The sequence below is a fragment of the Stenella coeruleoalba genome (genome assembly GCF_951394435.1).
Source record: "Stenella coeruleoalba genome assembly, chromosome: 10".
Taxonomy (NCBI): Eukaryota; Metazoa; Chordata; class Mammalia; order Artiodactyla; family Delphinidae; genus Stenella; species Stenella coeruleoalba.
This window is the reverse complement of record NC_137156.1, coordinates 78,942,188-78,966,604: the sequence shown is the minus strand read 5'-3', so window position 1 is coordinate 78,966,604 and position 24,417 is coordinate 78,942,188. Positions and strand designations below refer to the sequence as shown.

Sequence of the window (24,417 nt, the reverse complement as noted above, 5' to 3'; positions counted from 1 at the left end):
CTGGTCCAGGAAGATCCCACATGCTGTGGAGCAACTGAGCCCGTGCGCCACAACTACTGAGCCTGCAAGCCACAACTACTGAAGCCCGCACGCCTAGAGCCCGTGCTCCACAACAGGAGAGGCCACTGCAGTGAGAAGCCCGTGTGCCACAACTACTGAGCCTGTGCTCTAAAGCCCGCGTGCCACAACTACTGAAGCCCATGCACCACAACTACTGAAGCCCTCGCACCTAGAGCCCGTGCTCCGCAACAGGAGAGGCCACTGCAGTGAGAAGCCCGTACACCGCAACGAAGAGTAGCCCCCGCTCACCACAACTAGAGAAAGCCTGCGCGCAGCAACAAAGACCCAATGCAGCCAAAAATAAATAAATTAAAAAAGTAAAATTGGGATTTTTTTCCTCAATTACCTAAGATTTTCCTGCTCATCAAAAACAAGGAGATGGCATATTTCTTTTATCTCATGTCTCCCTTCCCTGGAAGGTGGGGTTGAGGTGGTGAGGAGCTGTATGGCGGTAACTTGGCATTTAAGCAGCTAAAGAATAAACTCTGTTTATAAATAGTCTTGCTTTTAAGAAGCAAAGTGCTTAGAAGAAACACCTTAATTCCTTTGGAGGTAAATGTCCGTTCTGTAACTTTTACCAGTTGGTTTATTTATTCATAACCCAGAATAACTAGACAGGGCTTTAGTATGGGTTGTTTTGCTGGGTCTGAGACTTCTCATGGGGAACAGTAACCTCTTCCTCTCCTGGCTGTGCCCTTCTGGAAAGGAACGGGTGAGCTTCCAAGCTGTGAGTGAGCTTGCAAGTAATGATGGACACCTTTCTTTTTTCTCTTTTTTTCTTTTTTTTGCGGTACGCGGGCCTCTCACTGTTGTGGCCTCTCCCGTTGCGGAGCACAGGCTCTGGACGCGCAGGCTCAGCGACCATGGCTCACGGGCTCAGCTGCTCCGCGGCATGTGGGATCTTCCCGGACTGGGGCACGAACCCGTGTCCCCTCCATCGGCAGGCGGACTCTCAACCACTGCGCCACCAGGGAAGCCCTAGACACCTTTCTTGCTTACTATGTGCCAGATGCCTTTCAAACATAAGCTTATTTAATGCTTCATAAACCCAGAAGGGTAGGTACTATTTGTGTCTCTATTTTACGTATTGGAAACTGACACATGGAGAGATTAAGAATCTTAAGGTCACATTGCTCCCGGGTGGCAGAGGAAAGATTCGAAAGTCTGTCTGCCTTCAAAGGCCACAGAAAGATCTGCCACTTTGGAATAACTCCTTCTAAGGGCATCTCCATGGAGGCTGCGGAACCAGACGTTCCCCAGTCCTCTGATGAAGTTCAGGTCTGACGGCTCTCTAAATGGGGACTCCATCTGGACTAGCCCACTTCTCTTCCTTCTCCTCCATTCATTTTAACACAGCATGCATTTTCCCTGACTGTAAAATAACATATGCTCGTGGTAAAAACCAAACTAGAAAAAAATTGAAAATAAAAGATAAAAACGAACTCCGCTTATCCTACCAATACTGATGAGACTTTGTGAGGCGTTGTTTGGTTTCCTCTTTTTATGGTTGGGTTCTTCCCTTAATAAACTCAGTGTGCTGCCTCCTAATTCCTGCCCTGCCTGCCTCACAGAGCTGTGGGCGAATATGTGAAAGCATATTGTAAAGAGCGAAGCGCCATTAAAAATGCAAAGGATTGATGTTTCTTTTTGGGTCTTTTATTGCCTCTCTTGCCTTTGGAAGGCGGGTGGGGGGTGTTAATCCAGGCACATCACGTCTACATTTCCTGCTAGCTCCTACCTCGCTTTTTATGCTTTAATAATACTAAACTGTCTGCAGTTCCTTACACACTCTGTCCTCCCAGCAAGTACTTATTGCCGGGCCTTGTCCTAGTTCTGGGGACAGAGCAATATTAAGCGGGCAATATTAAGAGAACAACTCCTTGGTTCCTGGAGCTTGCATTGTGATGGACGATTATGGAGCCCACGCTCTGTATGCCAGCCACTTCTTTATGGGGTGTATATGATTTGACTCATTTAATTCTTACATCAGTCCTCCGAGGTGGGTTCCAGTATCATCTCCACTTTATAGATGAGGAAACTGAAGCACAGAGAGGTTAAGTAGCTTGCTTAAGGTCACACAGTCTGTTTCCTCACCGTGATGCATGATACCTCTAGATCTCGTTTTGCAGGCAGTGTATCCTGCAGGATTCTTTCCCAAACCCTGGGATAGGGCTACCTGCCCCTCCTTTGTGCTTTTCTACTTCCCTAAACATAAGCTTGTCATAACCTTCAGACTGAAACACTGTTTATCTGTCTCAATTACCTTCTAGATCAGTGCTGTCCAAAAGAAATGTAATACGAGCCCGAATTATAATGAATTTTTTTCTAAGTAGCCACATTAAAAAAGTAAAATGATTCAGATAAAATTATTTTAGAAATATATTATTTAACCTGATTTATCAAAATATCATTTCAGCATGTCATTAACGTGAACAAATTACTCAGATACGTTACACTTCTTTCTACTAAGTCTCTTAAATCTGTCATATATTTTAAACTTGCAGCACAACTGGATTCAAATTAGCCACATTTTAAGTGTTCCATATCCACAGGTGGCTAGTGGCTACCATATTGGACAGTGCAGCTCTAGACTGTATGTTCCCTGAGGGCAGTCACTGCATCTTATTTATCATTGCATTCATTCCCAGGCCCTGGCGTGTCGTAGGCCTTAGCATAGACATGTGCTGAACTGAGCTGACTTGAACTTGAGAACAATCCCTGCCTCTTTCTCCTCACTTGCCCTGAAAAGTGGAACCTAAAATGTGAAACACTTCATCTAGCGAGTTCCTAACACTTTAGTGTAGTAGAAACACAAACCTCAGTACAGCAAAGTGTCAGAATCACCTCATTTTAGAACTTTTCTTAATATTAGTTATTTTTTCAAACAAAGAAATGAAGACCTACAGGAGAAACGTGGTTTTTCCCAGTACGCATCAGTCGTACATGGCAGAACTAAAAATTAGATCTCTTCTGTTTTCTTGCTAGATCGATAGTTTCCCCAATACTCTAACACTTTTCAAACTTTTCCACTATAAAACTACTTTGGATGCTACAGGCAAATATGTTCTCAACACCCATTTCTATCCACCTCCCCCAAGAGATCAAGGGCATAAGCCCAAACAGCCAGAAGTGAAAATGTGGGTTGGTACTGACTTCTATTCCATGATCTAGCCCTGCTTGATTTCAGGGAATAACACTTAAAATTACCATTGAATAAAATACATTCTGGCAAGATGAGCCATATTTATCCTGTGTTTTCTTAAGGCATGGGAATAAATGTGGCCCAGTTGTCTACTGTAAGGAGTCTGGTGCCAGGAATGATGTGTGTGTGTGTGTGTGTGTGTGTGTGTGTGTGTGTGTCTGTGTGTGTCTGTGTATTGGTGGGCAGTGTGGATGATAGAGAGTTACACTCCCCCCTCAGCCTCTCAGAGGAGGCTGTTATATGAGAAATGTCATGGGTATTTATCATGTCATGGACATGATATTTTATCATTGACATTATCAAAAGTGCCTGAAATTGTGAAACAGAAATCATAGGTCTCTTGTGTTGTGATAGTGTAACAATAATATTCTCACCAAGATGAAGATTTATTTCAATAGAAATATAAAGCATCTCCTCTGGAGACATAGAGCAGCCATCTAGGAGGAAAAATAACTGCAATATAATAGAATCCAGCTGTGCTTGTTACTCTATAAAGAAGCCACATGTTTTGGAATAAGATAATGATCCCAGTGTATGAGTATATTTTTTCTTATACTGTTATTTCCATGACAGCATTGTTGGCTCTAAAAATATTTTACCTATAAAATGTAATGCTGATGGCAAATGTTTACACCTTGCGAGTTTGCCACACTATGTCTTGATCAATCAACAGAGGCAGTTGGGGACTGATTGCATCCTGAATACCACTGAACGTTTATGAGTCAGATGCTGACTTGGACACACTGAGGATACTGCCCATGGAGGGCCAACTGGCCATGGTGGGATGAACACTGAATTAGGAGTCAGGGATCCATGCTCCTATTATAGCTGGGCCTTTAAATTTGGGTGAGCTAATTCCTACCACTGGACCTCAATTCCCAAATGTTTAAAAAGAACATCAGGGACTTCCCTGATGGCGCAGTGGTTAAGAATCCGCCTGCCAATGCAAGGGACATGGGTTCGAGCCCTGGTCTGGGAAGATCCCACATGCCGTGGAGCAACAAAGCCTGTGTGCCACAAGTAGTGAGCCTGCTCTTTACAGCTCGCAAGCCACAACTATTGAAGCCTGCATGTCTAGAGCCCATGCTCCACAACAAAGAGAAGCCACCGCAATGAGAAGCCTGCACACCACAAGGAACAGTAGCCCCCGCTCGCCACAACTAGAGAAAGCCCGCGCGCAGCAACGAAGACCCAATGCAGCCCAAAATAAATAAATTTATAAAAAAATAAAAACAAGAATAAAAAGAACATCATAAATGCTTGATGATTTATCTACAAGTTCTCTTACATCGTTGGCATTCTTTGGTGTCCTATTATTTTTAACTCTTGGCATGCTCTCATGGTAGAGAAGAAACACATACATCTCTGTCACACCAGGCCTTACCTTTTATTAAAGCCAGTTGTTTGGATATTGAAATGCTGCCAACAAAATGATAGAAACATAATGATTCTAGGAGTTTGGGTATTGATATCAGCATCTAAAGTAGAGCAATATAATGATTTAAAAATTAATTTATTTTCAGTAAATCTGCCCTGAGCATTCTGGTGGAGCTGCCATCTGTCTTTCAAAATCCTTTCTCCCTTTGTCACGTGGTAAAGAAGTACAATACTCGGCAATGGCTGGCCCACATATCCTAGCCTTTTGTGCAGCCTTTTGTGACCGTATGACCAAATGCCCTCCAATGGAAAAGGAGCAGGAGAGAAGTGGTTGCCTTCTATGCAGCCTCTTCCCGTGCCCTTTCCTGTTTCCAGCCAATTAACACAGAAATTATCAGGAGTACTTTGCAAGCCACAAGCCCCATCAGCCTGTGTCCCTACATCGTGGCATGGAGTAGGACTGCCATCCACCTGGAACCCTGACTCTGAACTGTCACATGAAAAAGAAAAAAATAACTTCTTGTTCTGTAAAAGACTGAGGATTTGAAGTGTTATTTGTTCCAGCAGCTTAGCCTCCCTAAGAATCTACATACTGTGCTAGGGCGTGGGGACGCATCAGTGAACGACTGAGATGTTCCCACGCTCTTGGGGCTTAGAGTCTAGCGCACAAGGCAGATGTTCAACCCGTGATTCAATACAGAGCAATGGCAGAGCGCATACAGAGGGCAGGGAAGGACGAACCCAGTCTACAGGTCAGGGTAATGGTATTTTATCTCAACCCAATGAATCATTAGGTGAAGAAGGAGGAAGAGTGTTCCAAGCAGAGGGAACAGTGCGTGCTGAGCCCCGGAAGCGGGAGAAAGCATGGCAAGATTGAAGAACCAGAGGAAGAACAGCATGGCTGGAACATGGAGAGGGAAGGAGAGAGTGGTGGAAGAGGAGGCTGCAGTCAAGGGTCAGGACCAGAGCACTTGGAGTGAGCCTTAGGATGGACCCAGGTTGTTAGCCTAAGGGTAGTGGGAAGGAAAGGGGTGGCATGATCAGATCTGCATTTGGGGAAGTTATTCCACCTGATATATGGGAAGGAGAGTGGAAAGGGACCAGATGGGAGGCAGGAAGATGGACCTTGCTGCTCCCTTATAAAAAGCAGACAAGGGCTTCCCTGGTGGCGCAGTGGTTGAGAGTCCGCCCGCCGATGCAGGGGACGCGGGTTCGTGTCCTAGTCCGGGAAGATCCCACATGCCGCGGAGCAACTAAGCCTGTGTGCCATGGCCGCTGAGCCTGCGCATCCGGAGCCTGTGCTCCGCAACGGGGGAGGCCACAGCAGTGAGAGGCCGGTGTACAGAAAAAAAAAAAAAAAGCAAACAACATTTGCTTGATACTTCAACCCCCAGTGGCTGGAGTGGTTTGGAGAAAGCCAGTAAGAACAGTAGAACTTGGTCATATCTTTGACAGCTCTTTAAAGGGAACTTTTGGGTTCGAGATCTGCTTTGGCACTAACTAGTTAAGAGATCGTGACCTTTGGGGACCTCATTTTTCTTACTTGTAAAGTTAGGAAGCTGGACTCTATGATATCTTGGACTTTTTACGGCCTTCTCCATGAGCTACTCCTAATTTTCAAAAAACTCTGCACCCAGGCTTCCCTGGTGGCGCAGTGGTCGAGAGTCCGCCTGCCGATGCAGGGGACGTGGGTTCATGCCCCGGTCCGGGAGGGTCCCGCGTGCCACGGAGCGGCTGGGCCCATGGGCCGTGGCCGCTGGGCCTGCGTGTCCGGAGCCTGTGCTCTGCGGCGGGAGGGGCCACAGCGGTGAGAGGCCCGCGTACCGCAAAAAAACAAAACAAACAAACAAAAACACTCTGCACCCTTATCTCCTTCATAGGACAAAGGGTGTGCACTTTATCCTATGTACATTTTACACGACGTACACTTGCAACATGGCTCGTGTTATTTTCTTTTGCCATGAACTCCTCCATCAGAGCGTGAGGCCCTTGACAGCAAGAGTTCTGCAGATTCTCCATAACTCCTACCCCTGGCCCAGCAGAATACCTGGCACCTGACAAGTGTTCAAAAACTTTTTTGAACTAAAGTAGGTCCCCTAAAGGGAATTACATAAGGAAAAATATTTTTCATTTATTAGGCATAAATTCACACATTTGCATGATCCGAAACAATTTCCCTCTCTCATGGATAATTTGAAAGAATATGTCATACCCTTAAAAGCATTACCAATTTTGATTTACAAATGTTTTTCAAGAGGCAATCAAAGACATTTGTGTTAATTGTATCACTTTTTCAGTTTGCAATCAAAGCTGTAAATTTGTTCTCTTTAATTTTCCAACTCAGTTGAAAGCGGGATTGAGGTGGGTAACAAGCACCAAACTGGCACCATTTTGGCTACCAAGTTGTAGCCATGAGCTCTGGAAATAGACCTGCAAGCTTAAATGAAACTCGATAAAGGACAGCCAAGCGCCACTGACCTTCTGGGCATTGACCTAGGTGCTAAAGTAGATGTTGCGGCTGCAGAAGGGTTGGGCTCCCCTTCCAAGTGGAGTGCTTGGTCCTGGGTACTGTGCATACAGCCATGCATACTCTGCTCTCCTGTTGTGTGTTGGCCCTTCCTAAGCGACAGTTACTTGCCCACTGTTACTACTGTCATTCGTTCCATGGCAACTATACAGTGGCCCTTGTAGAAGAGCCTTTCCCTAGTGTTATTTGCAGGCAGACATTAAACTAGTCATGCCATAGTCAACACATATTTGAGTGTCTGCTGTGGGCCAGACACCGTACAAGGTACTGGGGACACAACAGTGAGAAAACTCAGCCATGGACTTTGATCCCAGAGAGCTTAGTGGTCAAGACTGATATTAATCACGTAATCGCAACAGAAGTCACCCCTGTGACAATACCGTACAAGGGGGATGCTATGAGGTTGGTGTCAGTCAGGGAGGTGAGGGAGACACCCCTGGGGAAGTGATGTTTGATGCCGAGTAGGATGGAATGAAGTAGGTGAAAGGGCAAGGGATCCACAGTGTAGGCAGATGGAACAGCCGGTGGTAAACCCAGTGGCAGGAGGGAGTGTGGTGATTGGGAGGGACTGAAAGAAGGCCAGGGTAGCTGGACCAGAGAGGCTGAGGGGGAGGGAGGCTCCAGGTGAGGATGAAGAGGAGGCACGGTGACTAGACGACGCAGGACCTGGGAGGCCACGGTAGGGAATTTTCACTTTATGTCAAGAGAATAGGAAACCATTTGTGAGTTTTAGGCAAGGAGGCTGATAAACTTAGATTTACAGTCTGGAGACGTCACTCAGTCTTCAGTGTGAACAATGGTTTAGAGAAACGAACAGAGTAAATTCAGCAAGACCAGTAGGAAGGCTATTTCTCTTGTGTTTGCTTAGAGCTTGCTCTGTAAAAGCTGGGGGATGTCAGCTCAGTCAAATGAGTCTGGGTCAGGGAAGACATGACCAGCGATTACTTAGATCGCTGGTGAGTTGATGGGTGAGAGGAGATAGATCTCAAGAGAAGCCAGGAATAGTCATTGTTCCGGCTTCTGCTTGGCTCCAGGGACACTGCTGTCATTACTGCATCACTGGTCACTGCTCCAGCATATGGCCACTCCACTTGCTCATTAATGGCCTGCTTCTCTTTATGGTTTTCTTTTCTGTCCTCCCTCTACCTCCCGACTAATTTCCTTAGCATTTTTCATTTAACTACGGGAAGGAGAGAGAGTTTGATTGATCTCACTAATTACTGTTGCTCGTACTGGTCAGAGTTTTAATGCCAGCCCGCCCCATCGGTTGTCAGTTAACCTATGCAATTAGCTCCCTCGGAGCAGGTGATGACACTAAGCCAGCTTCACTGCCCACGTTAAAACCAACAGCTGGTTTCCTCAGCGGAGAGCTCTGAGTAGGTTTCTGAGAATCTGGATTTGTAAGAAACACGCCAGATGATTCTGACATGGACTGTATTGCAGAACTGTTGGCAGTGGTTAAAAAGAGGCTCTGGAGTAGTTTGAATTCTGACTCTGCCATTTACTATTTGTGTTACCTGGGATAAGATCTTTAAAATGGCCAAGTCTACTTTCTCATTTATAAAATAATACTTTCCTCATGGAAATACGTTTCTCATGGAAAGCACAGTGTCTGATACACAGGGAGCAATCAATAATAGACACAGAGAAGATGACAGTAGAGATGACGTGTCATCAGGATCCTGGCAGGACACAGACTCTAACTCGGATGGCATCAGAGACACCCACGAAGGGATCACTCAGCGGTCACGGTTAGGAAAATAAACACGGATGTCGAGGCACCCAGAGACTAAAGCGAGGGGAGACTTATCACTCATGTCCTGAAGGAGCAAGGAGAGGAAATCAGATGATGGAGCCCAGAGAGGGCAGGATTCTTGGAGCAGGGGCCACTTGACAGAAGTTGTGGATGAAGGGAGACAGCAGCGGCTACACATGAGGCAAATCAGGGAGGGAGTGGGGAAGAGATACCCCAGGCTCTGATCTCCAGCCTGTGCCTCCCGTTGACCAAACCAATCAGGGAACCAGCAGGAAGGAGGCCTGGGAGGTGGAGTCTGAGAAATCAACCTCTTGGGGCAGAGACTGGAATAGGAGGGTGGGGTAAACAAATGGGCAAGAAGCATGATGAAGATGGTGGTGATGATGATGATGGTGATGACGATGGTGCTGATGGAAGCAAAATACTGGGAATCAGGTTTATTCATAACCTCCTCCTCAAGACTGAATCAAACTTAGGCTCAAAAAGGCGTAGCAGGGCTTCCCTGGTGGCGCAGTGGTTAAGAATCTGCCTGCCAAGGCAGGGGACACGGGTTTGAGCCCTGGTCCGGGAAGATCCCACATGCCGCGGAGCAACTAAGCCCGTACGCCACAACTACTGAGCCCGTGCGCCACAACTACTGAGCCCGTGCTCTAGAGCCCGTGAGCCACAACTACTGAACCTGCGTGTCACAACTACTGAAGCCTGCATGCCTAGAGCCCGTGCTCCGCAACAAGAGAAGCCACCGCAATGAGAAGCCCATGCACCATAACGAAGAGTAGCCCCCGCTTGCCGCAACTAGAGAAAGCCCGCGCGAGCAACAAAGACCCAATGCAGCCCCCCCCCCAAAAAAAAACAAGGCATAGCAGTATTTACAGACAGTTCAGGTGATAATATATCATTTTCCCCTATACCTGAATTTCACAATATCATGGAACATTTAGACTATTTACACACAGTGTCAAAGCATCTGGAAAAAACATTAAAAAAATGTTTGGGGCTTCCCTGGTGGTGCAGTGGCTGACAGTCCGCCTGCCGATGCAGGGGACGTGGGTTCGTGCCCCAGTCCGGGAGGATCCCACATGCCGCGGGGCGGCCTGGGATATATGTTGCAAAAAGAAACCCCAGGGAATCCAGTGCCTTGTGGTTTGAATCCTGGAGTCCCTTAAGTCTGTCTTCTCTCCTCCACCTTTTACACTTGTGTTTGTTTTGCGTATAATGTCCAGGGTTTTTAGCTGTACTTAGTAGGAGGATTAGGGAAAATATGTCTACTCCATCTTCCCAGAAATGGAAGTCCCTGTGTAACTTTAGAAACATTAGCTTATTTAAATACTTGCAGTGTAATAACAAACAAGCTCAGAGAGCTTAAGTAACCTGCCCAAGAGCCTGTTTTCGGACCTGATACCTACAGCTTATATACCCTCACTCACGATGCTTCTTTGCCAATAACGGTACCCGCCTTCATGGAACTCCATGCATCCCGGTCAGTGTCCCAGTTGCCTCCACATACTGTGTAGCTGGGTCCTTATTTATTTATTTAGCCTCTATAATAACTTTGGTATCTACATTTTGTCAACCTATTTCTGTATGTCTGTGCTGTTGTGATGCCCTAATGGTCGGCATTGGGATGATCCTGTCTTTATAACGGGACCCTGCTATTAAACCCCTATGGTGACGGCCAGCACACTCCCACAGAAGGGTAGAGATTCAGGCTTTCTGAAAATACAGTTAGTACGTAGCAGAATTTGACCCTCACACGTTACATATTTTACGCGATATCTTTTTCGTCCGTCTGTTTTTAATCAAACAGTTATTTTGGATTTGTTATCCACAAGCCAGCAGGCACTGGGGCCCCAAGCTCGTCAACAATGCAAGGGGCTCCCTTGTCAGACTCTTCTCCTCTCTTTGGTTGGTCATTGTTGGCAAAACCACATGAAAAAAACAAAACAAAAACAAAAACGTGGCTTTGCTATGGGCCGAGCTGGTGAAGTTGCCAGCAGATGGCTTAAAGCATTTAACTACCTGCCCTGATGTAGTGAAAATTGGATTTCTGAATAAGAATGCTCGATGTTTTATTGGTCTGGGCTTTAATTATCTTACCATGTAATGGGAGAAGAAGTGAGAGCCTTTCATTTTCCACTGGTGACTGTCATTTTGCAGACCTTTCTGACGCTTGCTTGAGAGAGAAAACTGCTTCTACTGGTCACTGGAGCAGCCTGCGGCCCCTGCATGAATAAAACATGACGGGTAATTTCTGTGATGCGGCCAACACACATGTATGTAGAATCGATGCTTATTATCCCGTCAATTAACAGAGATAATTAAAAAGATTTTAAGCTCTGTGATTGTCAGGAATCCCCCACTCACGAAGAGGGTCTCTAATTTCTTTGGTTAATCCTTGGGTTCTTAATTTAGGATTTTAATGCCCACAGGGAGAAGGAATCAGACGAAAATGCTCAGCTCCAGAAAATATGCTTAAAGAGGTTTGACATTCGAAAGACTGAAGGAATTGTTCATCCTGACGATGAAATGCTTACTTGTATTTTCCTGAGATGGTAGCTTAGGCGGGGAAAAGACTTGCTTTCAAAGTCATCTGAGAGCGTTTAATGATACACATTCAAACTTTTAATTTATTTTTTGAATAAATATCACATTTTCAGGCTTTAAACCAAACATATAAAAGGCATAGAGTAAAAATTTCCTTGCTATTACTGTGCCTCATTTCTCCAGTTTTTTTCTTTCCCCTTATAACCACCTTCATCTGAATTAGTTAGAAAGTCTGAATTTTTTTTTTTTTTTTTCCCTCAAAAAATCCCGTGCATGGTTCTCATACAGAATCGCGATTGTCTTACGTCCTTTAGGGGACCAGACACAGAATAAATGAGGACATAAATCCCGAACTATAAAACCAAGGATCCAGGGGAGACATGATAGAGTGATGTTTCCCCCTCTCTCTCCCTTGTGGACCTTTCAGAGGCTGTGTGCCTGCTGCCTGATTTCTAATAAGCCACTTTCTGTGTTTCCGAGAGCGGGAGAAGTCATGGCACTGCTCAGCTCAATAACTGGGAGTGTTTTGAGCCTTTGCTATTGTCCGGGTGGGGATCTTGGCCGTCCCCTCCCCTGTTTCCTTTACTCATTTTTTTTTTATATTGAAGTATGGTTGATTTACATTGTTGTGTTAATTTCTGCTGTACAGCAAAGCGATTGTTACACAAATATATACATTCTTTTTTTTCATATTCTTTTCCATTATGGTTTATCATGGGATACTGAATATAGTTACCTGTGTTATACAGTAGGACCTTGTTGCTGATCCGTTCTATATATGATAGCTTACTTATCTACTCCTGACCTGCCCCAGGGAATTGCAGGGCTCAGCCTTCATTCAGGCCTTTCTTTTTCTCAGTTTATGTCTCCAGCACATGAATTTTCAAACCCAACAGAAGTTTTTTGCTAGGCTGGTGTTAGAGTTTGAGACTAATCTGCACTGAAGAAGTAAAATATAGTATGATATAAATCTCCACTGGTGCTTCTGTGCTGAAGGGAATGTGATTTAACCTGGAGAGACTTGCATTCCCAGAATACTCACAAGATCTATTTTCCTTTAGCACTTTTGTTTTACTCTATTTTGGACCACCTTCTCACCATAGTGTGTATATGGGGTTTAAATAGATGGTGTTGATCAAACTGTCCTTTTAAAACTTGAAACAGCTGGCAATATGTCTTCCTAGTGGTATGTTTGAAATTGGACGGATACAAATAAAGATAAGCAAGTTGTAAACAGAAATGGCCAATGTTGAGCCCAGCAGAGATATTAATACACTGAAGAATCTATTTGGAGGGTTCTAATTTCCCTAACACAGTATATTTCCTCCTGAGCTCTGACTCTGGGAAGTGGGGCATCAGCAAGTTGCCTTGAACCCCTTAGCGCCTGTCATGGTGATAAATTGTTACACAGCATGTCTGCTTGAGCAAATCCCACTAGCAATTTTAAGTTGCTAAGCCCTTTGTAGGATTCACAGAGCACAGAGTATACCTAAAAATAACACCTAAATAAAAATGAGCTGATACCTCAGTTACCTCCGCCTGACTATCACCGACACCACTTATCAGCAAGAATTCCTATCTATTCGTACACTCTGAGATCACCTCTTTTCAAATATCTAATTTAGAACAAGTGTTACTTTTGGAAGGAACACACTTTGGAATCATTTCTTTAGAGTTGCATGAGTCAGAAGAGATTCTTGCTTTATATATATATGTCCATCCATTCATCGATCCATCCATTTACAGAGTCATCCATCATTTGGCGTTCATTAACCAACACAGGTTGGGTGCCAATTGTGTACCAGGCACTGTGTCAAGGCCTTAGGGCTATCTAAACGCAATAAAGTTAATTGAGAGTAAAAATTCAGTTCCTTCGTCATATTTTAAGTGATTAATAGCCACATGTGGCTAGAGGTTACCATATTGGACAGTACAGAAGTTGAATGTCTTTATCACTGTAGAAATTGTTATTGGACAGCATTGCACTAGATTTTAAATCCTGTGTCGATGGAGAATGTGTCAACTTTGTTTACTGCTGTATTTTGGGTATTAAGCACATAGTGCTTAGCATACGGGTACTCAATAAACATGAATCGATTGATTGTTTAATTGGCTGGGAGGCTGTTTTGTGAGGAGAGTCAGCTGCACTCAAAAAATGAACTGAGGCTGCATAGTTATGTGTAGATAAAAAACATTCAAAACATCTCTCTTATCTGTGTCTTTCTAAAAGCTAATTCTGTACTGTCTGTGCTATTTCAGATGGGAATGATCTGAAACACCTGAACGATTTAATAGCTTTCATGTTTCCTTGGCAGTCCTTTCCCTGAATGGTTTCATGTTCCAGAATTTCCAAACAGTTGTGACTAAGCAAGTCGAGACATGCTCAGGTTTGTATTTTTTCCGCAATGGATGGAGTTGGTGCTTTTCCTAAAGGCCTCTAAGCATGAGAAAAGGCCTAGGTATAAATTCAGTGAATATAAAATGTTTAGTAATCATACACTGTCACTAAAAGAAATAGCTTAAGTGTTTAAGAGCTTCTATTCCAGATCACAGAGATCTGGATTTGAATCGTGGCTTCACCACTTAAAACCAATAGCATAAAAGTCCTAGTTTATTTCCTGACATCACACTATAAGGTGAGTACTACCTAAAGAAGAAAAAGGAAACTGAAGCAGAGAGGGGTTAAATTCCTTGCCCAAGGTCACACAGCTAATAGTTGTGGTGGAGATGTGGGTGAAACCCAGGTAGTCTGATTCCAAGGTCAGTTTTTTTTAACTACAGTACTCCCATGTGTCTGATCTTGACTTCTTTGTGCCTCAGTTTCCTCATCTGTAAAATAGGGATAATGCTACCTAGCTCACATGAATTGTTGCAAAGATAAAACTCTTGGCCACAGTATCTGCCAGCTACTGTTGGAGTTGTTTTCTCTTAAAGGAAGGTATTCATTAAGAAAAACACTCAGTCTCATCACAAAATAAATATATAAACAACAAGGTTATAACAGTTGTCTTTTACCTATGAGACTGACAAAAACTGAAAATGAGATAACATCCTCATTTGGCTAGGGAGAGGTAAAAAGGGATGCCTGGGAGCTTCCGGGAAGATGGCGGAAGAGTAAGACGCGGAGATCACCTTCTTCCCCACAGATACACCAGAAATACATGTACACTTGGAACAACTCCTACAGAACACCTACTGAACGCTGGCAGAAGACCTCAGACCTCCCAAAAGGCAAGAAACCCGCCATGTACCTGGGTAGGGCAAAAGAAAAAAGAAAAAACAGAGACCAAAGGGTAGGGACGGGACCTGCACCAGTGGAAGGGAGCTGTGAAGGAGGAAAAGTTTCCACACACTCAAGCCCCTTCGCGGGCGGAGATTGCGGGTGGCGGAGAGAGGGAGCTTCGGCGCCGCGGAGGAGAGCACAGCAACAGGGGTGCGGAGGGCAAAGCGGAGAGATTCCCGCACAGAGAATCAGGGCCGACCAACACTCACCAGCTCAAGAGGCTTGTCTCCTCACCCTCCGGGGCGGGCGGGGCAGGGAGTTGAGGCTCGGGTTTCGGTCCAAGCGGAGCGCCGGGAGAGGACTGGGGTTGGCGTGCACACAGCCTGAAGCGGCTAGTGCGTCACAGCTAGCTGGGAGGGAGTCCGGGGAAAAGTCTGGACCTGCCGAAGAGGCAAGAGACTTTTTCTTCCCTCTTTGTTTCCTGGTGCGCGAGGAGAGGGGATTAAGAGCGCTGCTTAAAGGAGCTCTAGAGACGGGCGCGAGCCGCGGCTAAAAGCGTGGACAGCAGAGACGGGCATGGGACGCTAAGGCCGCTGCTGCCGCCACCAAGAAGCCTGTGTGCGAGCACAGGTCACTCTCCACACCCCCCTTCCGGGGAGCCTGTGCAGCCCGCCACTGCCAGGTTTCCGTGATTCAGGGACAACTTCCCCGGAAGAACGCACGGCGCGCCTCAGGCTGGTGCAACGTCACGCCGGCCTCTGCCGACGCAGGCCCGCCCCGCACTCCGTGCCCCTCCCTCCCCCCCCCACCCACGGCCTGAGTGAGCCAGAGCCCCCGAATCAGCGGCTCCTTTAACCCTGTCCTGTCTGAGCGAAGAACAGACGCCGTCCTGCGACCTACACGCAGTGGCGGGGCCAAATCCAAAGCTGAGACACGGGAGCTGTGAGAACAAAGAAGAGAAAGGGAAATCTCTCCCAGCAGCCTCAGGAGCAGCGGATTAAAGCTCCACAATCAACTTGATGTACCCTGCATCTGTGGAATACCTGAATAGACAACGAATCATCCCAAATTAAGGAGGTGGGCTTTGAGAGCAAGATTTATGATTTTTTCCCCTCTTCCTCTTTTTGTAAGTGTGTATGTGTATGCCTCTATGTGAGATTTTGTCTGTATAGCTTTGCTTCCACCATTTGTTCTAGGGTTCTATCCGTCCGTTTTTTTTTGTTTGTTTTGTTTTCTTAATAATTATTTTTTAATTTTAATAACTTTATTATATTTTATCTTACTTTATTTTATTTTACTTTTCTTCTTTCTTTCTTTCTTTTTTCCTTCCTTCCCTCCTTCCTTCCTCCCTCCCTCCCTCCCTCCTTTCTTTCTTTCTTTCTTTCTACTTCTACTAATTCTTTCTTTCTACTTTTTCTGTGTTTTATTCTGAGCCGTGTGGATGAAAGGCTCTTGGTGCTGCAGTCAGGAGTCAGTGCTGTGCCTCTGATGTGGGAGAGCCAACTTCAGGACACTGGTCCACAAGAGACCTCCCAGCTCCACATAATATCAAACGGCGAAAATCTCCCAGAGATCTCCATCTCAACACCAGCACCCAACTTCACTCAAAGACCAGCAAGCTACAGTGCTGGACACCCTGTGCCAAACAACTAGCAAGACAGGAACACAACCCCACCCATTAGCAGAGAGGCTGCCTAAAATCATAATAAGTCCACAGACACCCCAAAACACACCACCAGACGTGGACCTGCCCACCAGAAAGACAAGATCCAGACTCATCCACCAGAACACAGGCACTAGTCCCCTCCACCAGGAAGCGTACACAACCCACTGAACCAACCTTAGCCACTGGGGACAGACACCAAAAACAACGGGAACTACGAACCTGCAGCCTGCAAAAAGGAGACCCCAAACACAGTAAGATAAGCAAAATGAGAAGACAGAAAAACACACAGCAGTTGAAGGAGCAAGGTAAAAACCCACCAGACCTAACGAATGAAGAGGAAATAGGCAGTCTACCTGAAAAAGAATTCAGAATAATGATAGTAAAGATGATCCAAAATCTTGGAAATACAATGGACAAAATGCAAGAAACATTTAACAAGGACCTAGAAGAACTAAAGGTGAAACAAACAACCATGAACAACACAATAAATGAAATCAAAAATACTCTAGGGCTTCCCTGGTGGCGCAGTGGTTGAGAGTCCGCCTGCCGATGCAGGGGAGACGGGTTTGGGCCCCGGTCTGGGAGGATCCCACATGCTGCGGAGTGGCTGGGCCCATGAGCCATGGCCGCTGGGCCTGTGCATCTGGAGCCTGTGCTCCGCAATGTGAGAGGCCACGGCAGTAAGAGGCCCGCGTACCGCAAAAAACAAAAAAAACAAAAAAACAAAAAAAACACAAAACTCTAGATGGGATCAATAGCAGAATAACTGAGACAGAAGAAGGGATAAGTGACCTAGAAGATAAAATAGTGGAAATAACTACTGCAGAGCAGAATAAAGAAAAAAGAATGAAAAGAACTGAGGACAGTCTTAGAGACCTCTGGGACAACATTAAACGCACCAACATTCGAATTATAGGGGTTCCAGAAGAAGAAGAGGAAAAGAAAGGGACTGAGAAAATATTTGAAGAGATTATAGTTGAAAACTTCCCTAATATGGGAAAGGAAATAGTTAACCAAGTCCAGGAAGCACAAAGAGTCCCATACAGGATAAATTCAAGGAGAAATACGCCGAGACACATATTAATCAAACTGTCAAAAATTAAATACAAAGAAAACATATTAAAAGCAGCAAGGGAAAAACAACAAATAACACACAAGGGAATCCCCATAAGGTTAACAGCTGATCTTTCAGCAGAAACTCTGCAAGCCAGAAGGGACTGGCAGGACATATTTAAAGTGATGAAGGAGAAAAACCTGCAACCAAGATTACTCTACCCAGCAAGGATCTCATTCATATTTGATGGAGAAATTAAAACCTTTACAGACAAGCAAAAGCTGAGAGAGTTCAGCACCACCAAACCAGCTTTACAACAACTGCTAAAGGAACTTCTCTAGGCAAGAAACACAAGAGAAGGAAAAGACCTACAACAATGAACCCAAAACAATTAAGAAAATGGGAATAGGAACATACATGTCAAAAATTACCTTAAATGTAAATGGAGTAAATGCTCCCACCAAAAGACACAGATTGGCTGAATGGATACAAAAACAAGACCCATATATTTGCTGTCTACAAGAGACCCACTTCAGACCTAGAGACACATACAGACTGAAAGTAAGGGAATGGAAAAAGATATTTCATGCAAATGGAAACCAAAAGAAAGCTGGAGTAGCAATTCTCATATCAGACAAAATAGACTTTAAAATAAAGCCTATTAGAAGAGACAAAGAAGGACACTACATAATGATCAAGGGATCGATCCAAGAAGAAGATATAACAATTGTTAATATTTATGCACCCAACATAGGAGCACCTCAATACATAAGGCAAATACTAAGAGCCATAAAAGGGGAAATCGACAGTAACACATTCATAGTAGGGGACTTTAACACCCCACTTTCACCAATCGACAGATCATCCAAAATGAAAATAAATAAGGAAACACAGCTTTAAATGATACATTAAACAAGATGGACTTAATTGATATTTATAGGACATTGCATCCAAAAACAACAGAATACACATTTTTCTCAAGTGCTCATGGAACATTCTCCAGGATAGATCATATCTTGGGTCACAAGTCAAGCCTTGGTAAATTTAAGAAAATTGAAATCGTATCAAGTATCCTTTCCGACCACAACGCTATGAGACTAGATATCAATTACAGGAAGAGATCTGTAAAAAATACAAACACATGGAGGCTAAACAATACACTACTTAATAACGAAGTGATCACTGAAGAAATCAAAGAGGAAATTAAAAAATACCTAGAAACAAATGACAATGGAGACATGACGACCCAAAATCTATGGGATGCAGCAAAAGCAGTTCTAAGAGGGAAGTTTATAGCAATACAATCCTACCTTAAGAAACAGGAAACATCTCGAATAAACAACCTAACCTTGCACCTAAAGCAATTAGAGAAAGAACAACAAAAACACCCCAAAGTTAGCAGAAGGAAAGAAATCATAAAAATCAGATAAGAAATAAATGAAAAAGAAATGAAGGAAACGATAGCAAAGATCAATAAAACTAAAAGCTGGTTCTTTGAGAAGATAAACAAAATTGATAAACCATTAGCCAGACTCATCAAGAAAAAAAGGGAGAAGACTCAAATCAATAGAATTAGAAATGAAAAAGGAGAAGTAACAACTGACACTGCAGAAATACAAAAGATCATGAGAGATTACTACAAGCAACTCTATGCCAATAAAATGGACAACCTGGAAGAAATGGACAAATTCTTAGAAATGCCCAACCTGCCAAGACTGACTCAGGAAGAAATAGAAAATATGAACAGACCAATCACAAGCACTGAAATTGAAACTGTGATTAAAAATCTTCCAGCAAACAAAAGCCCAGGACCAGATGGCTTCATAAGCGAATTCTATCAAACATTTAGAGAAGAGCTAACACCTATCCTTCTCAAACTCTTCCAAAATATAGCAGAGGGAAGAACACTCCCAAACTCATTCTACGAGGCCACCATCACCTTGATACCAAAACCAGACAAGGATGTCACAAAGAAAAAAAACTACAGGCCAATATCACTGATGAACATAGATGCAAAAATCCTGAACAAAATACTAGCAAACAGAATCCAACAGCACATTAAAAGGATCATACACCATGATCAAGTGGGGTTTATCCCAGGAATGCAAGGATTCTTCAATATATGCAAAACAATCAATGTGATAAACCATATTAACAAATTGAAGGAGAAAAACCATATGATCATCTCAATAGATGCAGAGAAAGCTTTCGACAAAATTCAACACCCATTTATGATAAAAACCCTGCAGAAAGTAGGCATAGAGGGAACTTTCCTCAACATAGTAAAGGCCATATATGACAAACCCACAGCCAACATCGTTCTCAATGGTGAAAAACTGAAAGCATTTCCATTAAGATCAGGGACAAGACAAGGTTGCCCACTCTCACCACTATTATTCAACATAGTTTTGGAAGTTTTAGCCACAGCAATCAGAGAAGAAAAGGAAATAAAAGGAATCCAAATCGGAAAAGAAGAAGTAAAGCTGTCACTGTTTGCAGATGACATTATACTATACATAGAGAATCCTAAAGATGCTACCGGAAAACTACTAGAGCTAATCAATGAATTTGGTAAAGTAGCAGGATACAAAATTAATGCACAGAAATCTCTGGCATTCCTATACACTAATGATGAAAAATCTGAAAGTGAAATCAAGAAAACACTCCCATTTACCACTGCAACAAAAAGAATAAAATATCTAGGAATAAACCTACCTAAGGAGACAAAAGACCTGTATGCAGAAAACTATAAGACACTGATGAAAGAAATTAAAGATGATACAAACAGATGGAGAGATATACGATGTTCTTGGATTGGAAGCATCAACATTGTGAAAATGACTCTACTACCCAAAGCAATCTACAGATCCAATGCAATCCCTATCAAACTATCACTGGTATTTTTCACAGAACTAGAACAAAAAATTTCACAATTTGTATGGAAACACAAAAGACCCTGAATAGCCAAAGTAATCTTGAGAACGAAAAACGGAGCCGGAGGAATCAGGCTCCCTGACTTCAGACTATACTACAAAGCTACCGTAATCAAGACAGTATGGTACTGGCACAAAAACAGAAAGATAGATCATGGAACAGGATAGAAAGCCCAGAGATAAACCCATGCACATATGGTCACCTTATCTTTGATAAAGGAGGCAGGAATGTACAGTGGAGAAAGGACAGCCTCTTCAGTAAATGGTGCTGGGATAACTGGACAGGTACATGTAAAAGTATGAGATTAGATCACTCCCTAACACCATACACAAAAATAAGCTCAAAATGGATTAAAGACCTAAATGTAAGGCCAGACACTGTCAAACTCTTAGAGGAAAACATAGGCAGAACACTCTATGACATAAATCACAGCAAGATCCTTTCTGACCCACCTCCCAGAGAAATGGAAATAAAAACAAAAATAAACAAATGGGACCTAATGAAACTTAAAAGCTTTTGCACATCAAAGGAAACCATAAACAAGACCAAAAGACAACCCTCAGAATGGGAGAACATATTTGCAAATGAAGCAACTGGCAAAGGATTAATCTCCAAAATTTATAAGCAGCTCATGCAGCTCAATAACAACAACAAAAAAAACCCAATCCAAAAATGGGCATAAGACCTAAATAGACATTTCTCCAAAGAAGATATACAGACTGCCAACAAACACATGAAAGAATGCTCAACATCATTAATCATTAGAGAAATGCAAATCAAAACTACAATGAGATATCATCTCACACCAGTCAGAATGGCCATCATCAAAAAATCTAGAAACAATAAATGCTGCAGAGGGTGTGGAGAAAAGGGAACCCTCTTGCACTGTTGGTGGGAATATAAATTGATACAGCCACTGTGGAGAACAGTATGGAGGTTCCTTAAAAATCTACAAATAGAACTACCATATGACCCAGCAATCCCACTACTGGGCATATACCCTGAAAAAACCATAATTCAAAAAGAGTCATGTACCAAAATGTTCATTGCAGCTCTATTTACAATAGCCCGGAGATGGAAACAACCTAAGTGTCCATCATTGGATGAGTGGATAAAGAAGATGTGACACATATATACAATGGAATATTACTCAGCCATAAAAAGAAACGAAATTGAGCTATTTGTAATGAGGTGGATAGACCTAGAGTCTGTCATACAGAGTGAAGTAAGTCAGAAAGATAAAGACAAATACCATTTTCTAACACATATATATGGAATTTCAGAAAAATGTCATGAAGAACCTAGGGGTAAGACTGGAATAAAGACACAGACCTACTAGAGAATGGACTTGAGGATATGGGGAGGGGGAAGGGTAAGCTGTGACAAAGCGAGAGAGAGGCATGGACATATATACACTACCAAACGTAAGGTAGATAGCTAGTGGGAAGCAGCCGCATAGCACAGGGAGATCAGCTCAGTGCTTTGTGGCCGCCTGGAGGGGTGGGATAGGGAGGGTGGGAGGGAGGGAGATGCAAGAGGGAAGAGATATGGGAACATATGTATATGTATAACTGATTCACTTTGTTATAAAGTAGAAACTAACACACCATTGTAAAGCAATTATACTCCAATAAAGATGTTAAAAAAATATTTACCTCTTGTAGTTATCATTATCTGTAAAAAAAAAAAAAAAAGTATGCCTGTACATTGCTGGTGGGAGTATAAATGATGTAACCTCTAGGGAGGTTACATCAATTATAGGGAAGGAATTGGAAATATCTGTGAAGGTTAAGAATATACATATCTTTCGGCCCAAGAAACCCACTCCCATAAATTTATCTTTTAGATATTCTTGCAAATGTGCTCAAAGATATGTGTTCAAAAATATCAGTTGCTGTGATACTTGATGTAGCAGAAGATTGATCTAATAGTAGAGAATTTATTTGGTAGAGAATAAACCAGGGCTTGGCACACTTTTTCTGTAAAGGGCCAGACAGTAAACGTTTTAGGCTTTGTGGGTCACAAGGTCTCTGTCATAGTGTGAAAGCAGCCATAGACAATGTACAAACGAATGGCCATGGCTGTGTTCCCATAAAACGTGACTTACCAAAACGGGGTTGACTGCATTTGGCTGTGGGCTATCATCTGCTCACTCCTGGTCTGGATAAATCATGGTATGTCCACACAAGGGAATATTATGCAGCCATTAAAAGGAATATAGAGCAACCTCCAAGATATACTACTAAGTGGAAAAATCCTGATTTGGCAAGCATCTACAGAGTAACGACCATGTGCCAGACATTATTCTAAGTGCTTTACATGCATTAACTCATTCATATTCACAGTTACCCTATGAGGTAGGTAGTTACGACTACTATTACCCCTATTTTACAGATGAGAAAACCAAAGCAGGGCACATTAAGAAACTTGGTCAGCTTCCCACAACTAATATGTGTTGGAGTCAGGATTCAAACCACAATTTGAAACCCAAGACCAAGACAGGCTGTCTTCTAGAACAGGACACACCAGGGCAGCATACTGCCTCTCATGTACGCAAGAAAGGGGAATTATACCAGCATTTCTTAACCTATTTTTCATAACATCTTCTGTAAGGAACCTTTTAAGATATTTTTTCCTAATGCCCCTCCAAGTGAAAATTTAATATCACAGATATTAGATCTGTTTATGTACTGTATTATCTGCACTTTATACATAAACAGTAAGATATTTCTGCCCTCATGGAAAAAATGTTCACCCCTTTGGGGGCAATACTGCCCCCGTTGAGAATTAATGGATTATATATGTACTTAGATCTTCATGGACCATCTCTGGAAGGATCCATAAGAAATTGAGAACAACGGTTGCTTCTGGGGTGCAGTCTGGGAGGCTCAGAAGGGGAGGACCTCTGATTATATTACTTTCCACAAAAAAAAAAAAAAAAAAATTGAGAAAATAAAGGTCTCTGAGTTGCCGAAAGAAGTAACCACGTAGTGAAGGAGGGAGAGGCCCCCCAAGGGAGTGCCTGCTGAGCCCCACCTTTGTCCTGGGCTGGCGGTGCTTCCGGAGCGCTAATGAGACCTCTGAGGTCCTGGGAAGCCCTTGGTTGGAGGAGGGCTGCTACTTTTTACAACTCGGGGGAGGGTTTGTTTGCCCAGCTTCAGTGGTTCAGTTGACAGCCTCTCCTCACCTTTCCCACACAAGAGGCTTTCAGGATTCTCTGTTCCCCACACAACTCCAAATTGGGAAAAAAGAAATGATTTTTAGTGAGTTCTTTAACCCCTTGTTACAATGCACCTAGCCCTGCCTTTGTCTCTCCTGGACCCCAGAAATCCCCTCATGACAGCAAAGCAACCTCCCCACTTATTCTTTGTTTCCCAACAACTGAAGCCTCTGCTGGATGCAACAGTATATTTGGGGGAAGAAAAGGAGTCGTGGCAAAGAGAACTGCTTAGTACCAGGATAAACATCTTCTTCTAGGTTCTAAGCTTTGCTCTTTTGCACTAAACCACACCTCTGATCTGGTGTCAGAACTGTGTGTGTCATGGAGACTCTAATGACCTGGCTGAACCATTAGGGACCCTTTAGTGCACGTGAGTCAAGTGAGCGAAGAACAGCATTAAAAAACAAACGAAGTACCATGGAGTGGGATGGCATTGAATTTAGTGGAAAACAGAGTGTCTCGTGTGGTAAAGGTAAGATTTGTTTTGTGTAACTTTGAGTTTAGGGCTCTATGTACTGGAACACATTCAAAATGTATTTAATTTTTAAGAGTGCCTGTACCATGGAGAGATGACCCTTGTGCTTTGATGGTCCTTTTGTGATTGCCTGTAGCTTCCATATAAACATCTCACCCCTCCAGGAATCCTTTATTCCATCCCTCTTTTTCGTCTCCTCCATGGTTTATCAATATCTGCAATTTGCTTACTTGCTGCTTATTGCGGGGTCAGTGGTACAGAGGGAGAGGAACGATGCCATGGATAGTCCTTAAATGGGCTTCAGGCCATTCCTGGCTTGCGATCTGGGGGTGGTGTAGTTTGCAAACAGGGGAATGTGAATCGGTGAGTCACGAGGGCC

General features: G+C 43.5%; 1 protein-coding gene across 2 annotated transcripts in view; it reads right to left on the bottom strand.

The window, feature by feature from the left end:
- SNTN (sentan, cilia apical structure protein) overlaps nucleotides 1-15,381 on the bottom strand; it is a gene marked incomplete at its 5' end in the record, with an annotated part of 56,394 nt that extends 41,013 nt beyond the window's left edge. The window contains 2 exons of one of the 2 annotated variants that reach the window (XR_013830189.1): nucleotides 11,020-11,144; nucleotides 14,959-15,381. Coding sequence is in view for 1 of the 2 variants with exons in the window: in XM_079934239.1 (XP_079790365.1) it covers nucleotides 7,114-7,227 (114 nt within the window). Of the gene's footprint in view, nucleotides 1-7,113; nucleotides 7,228-11,019; nucleotides 11,145-14,958 lie in introns of those variants that run through there. The other variant, XM_079934239.1, reaches the window with a different exon arrangement.
- Nucleotides 15,382-24,417: the final 9,036 nt, after the last annotated feature.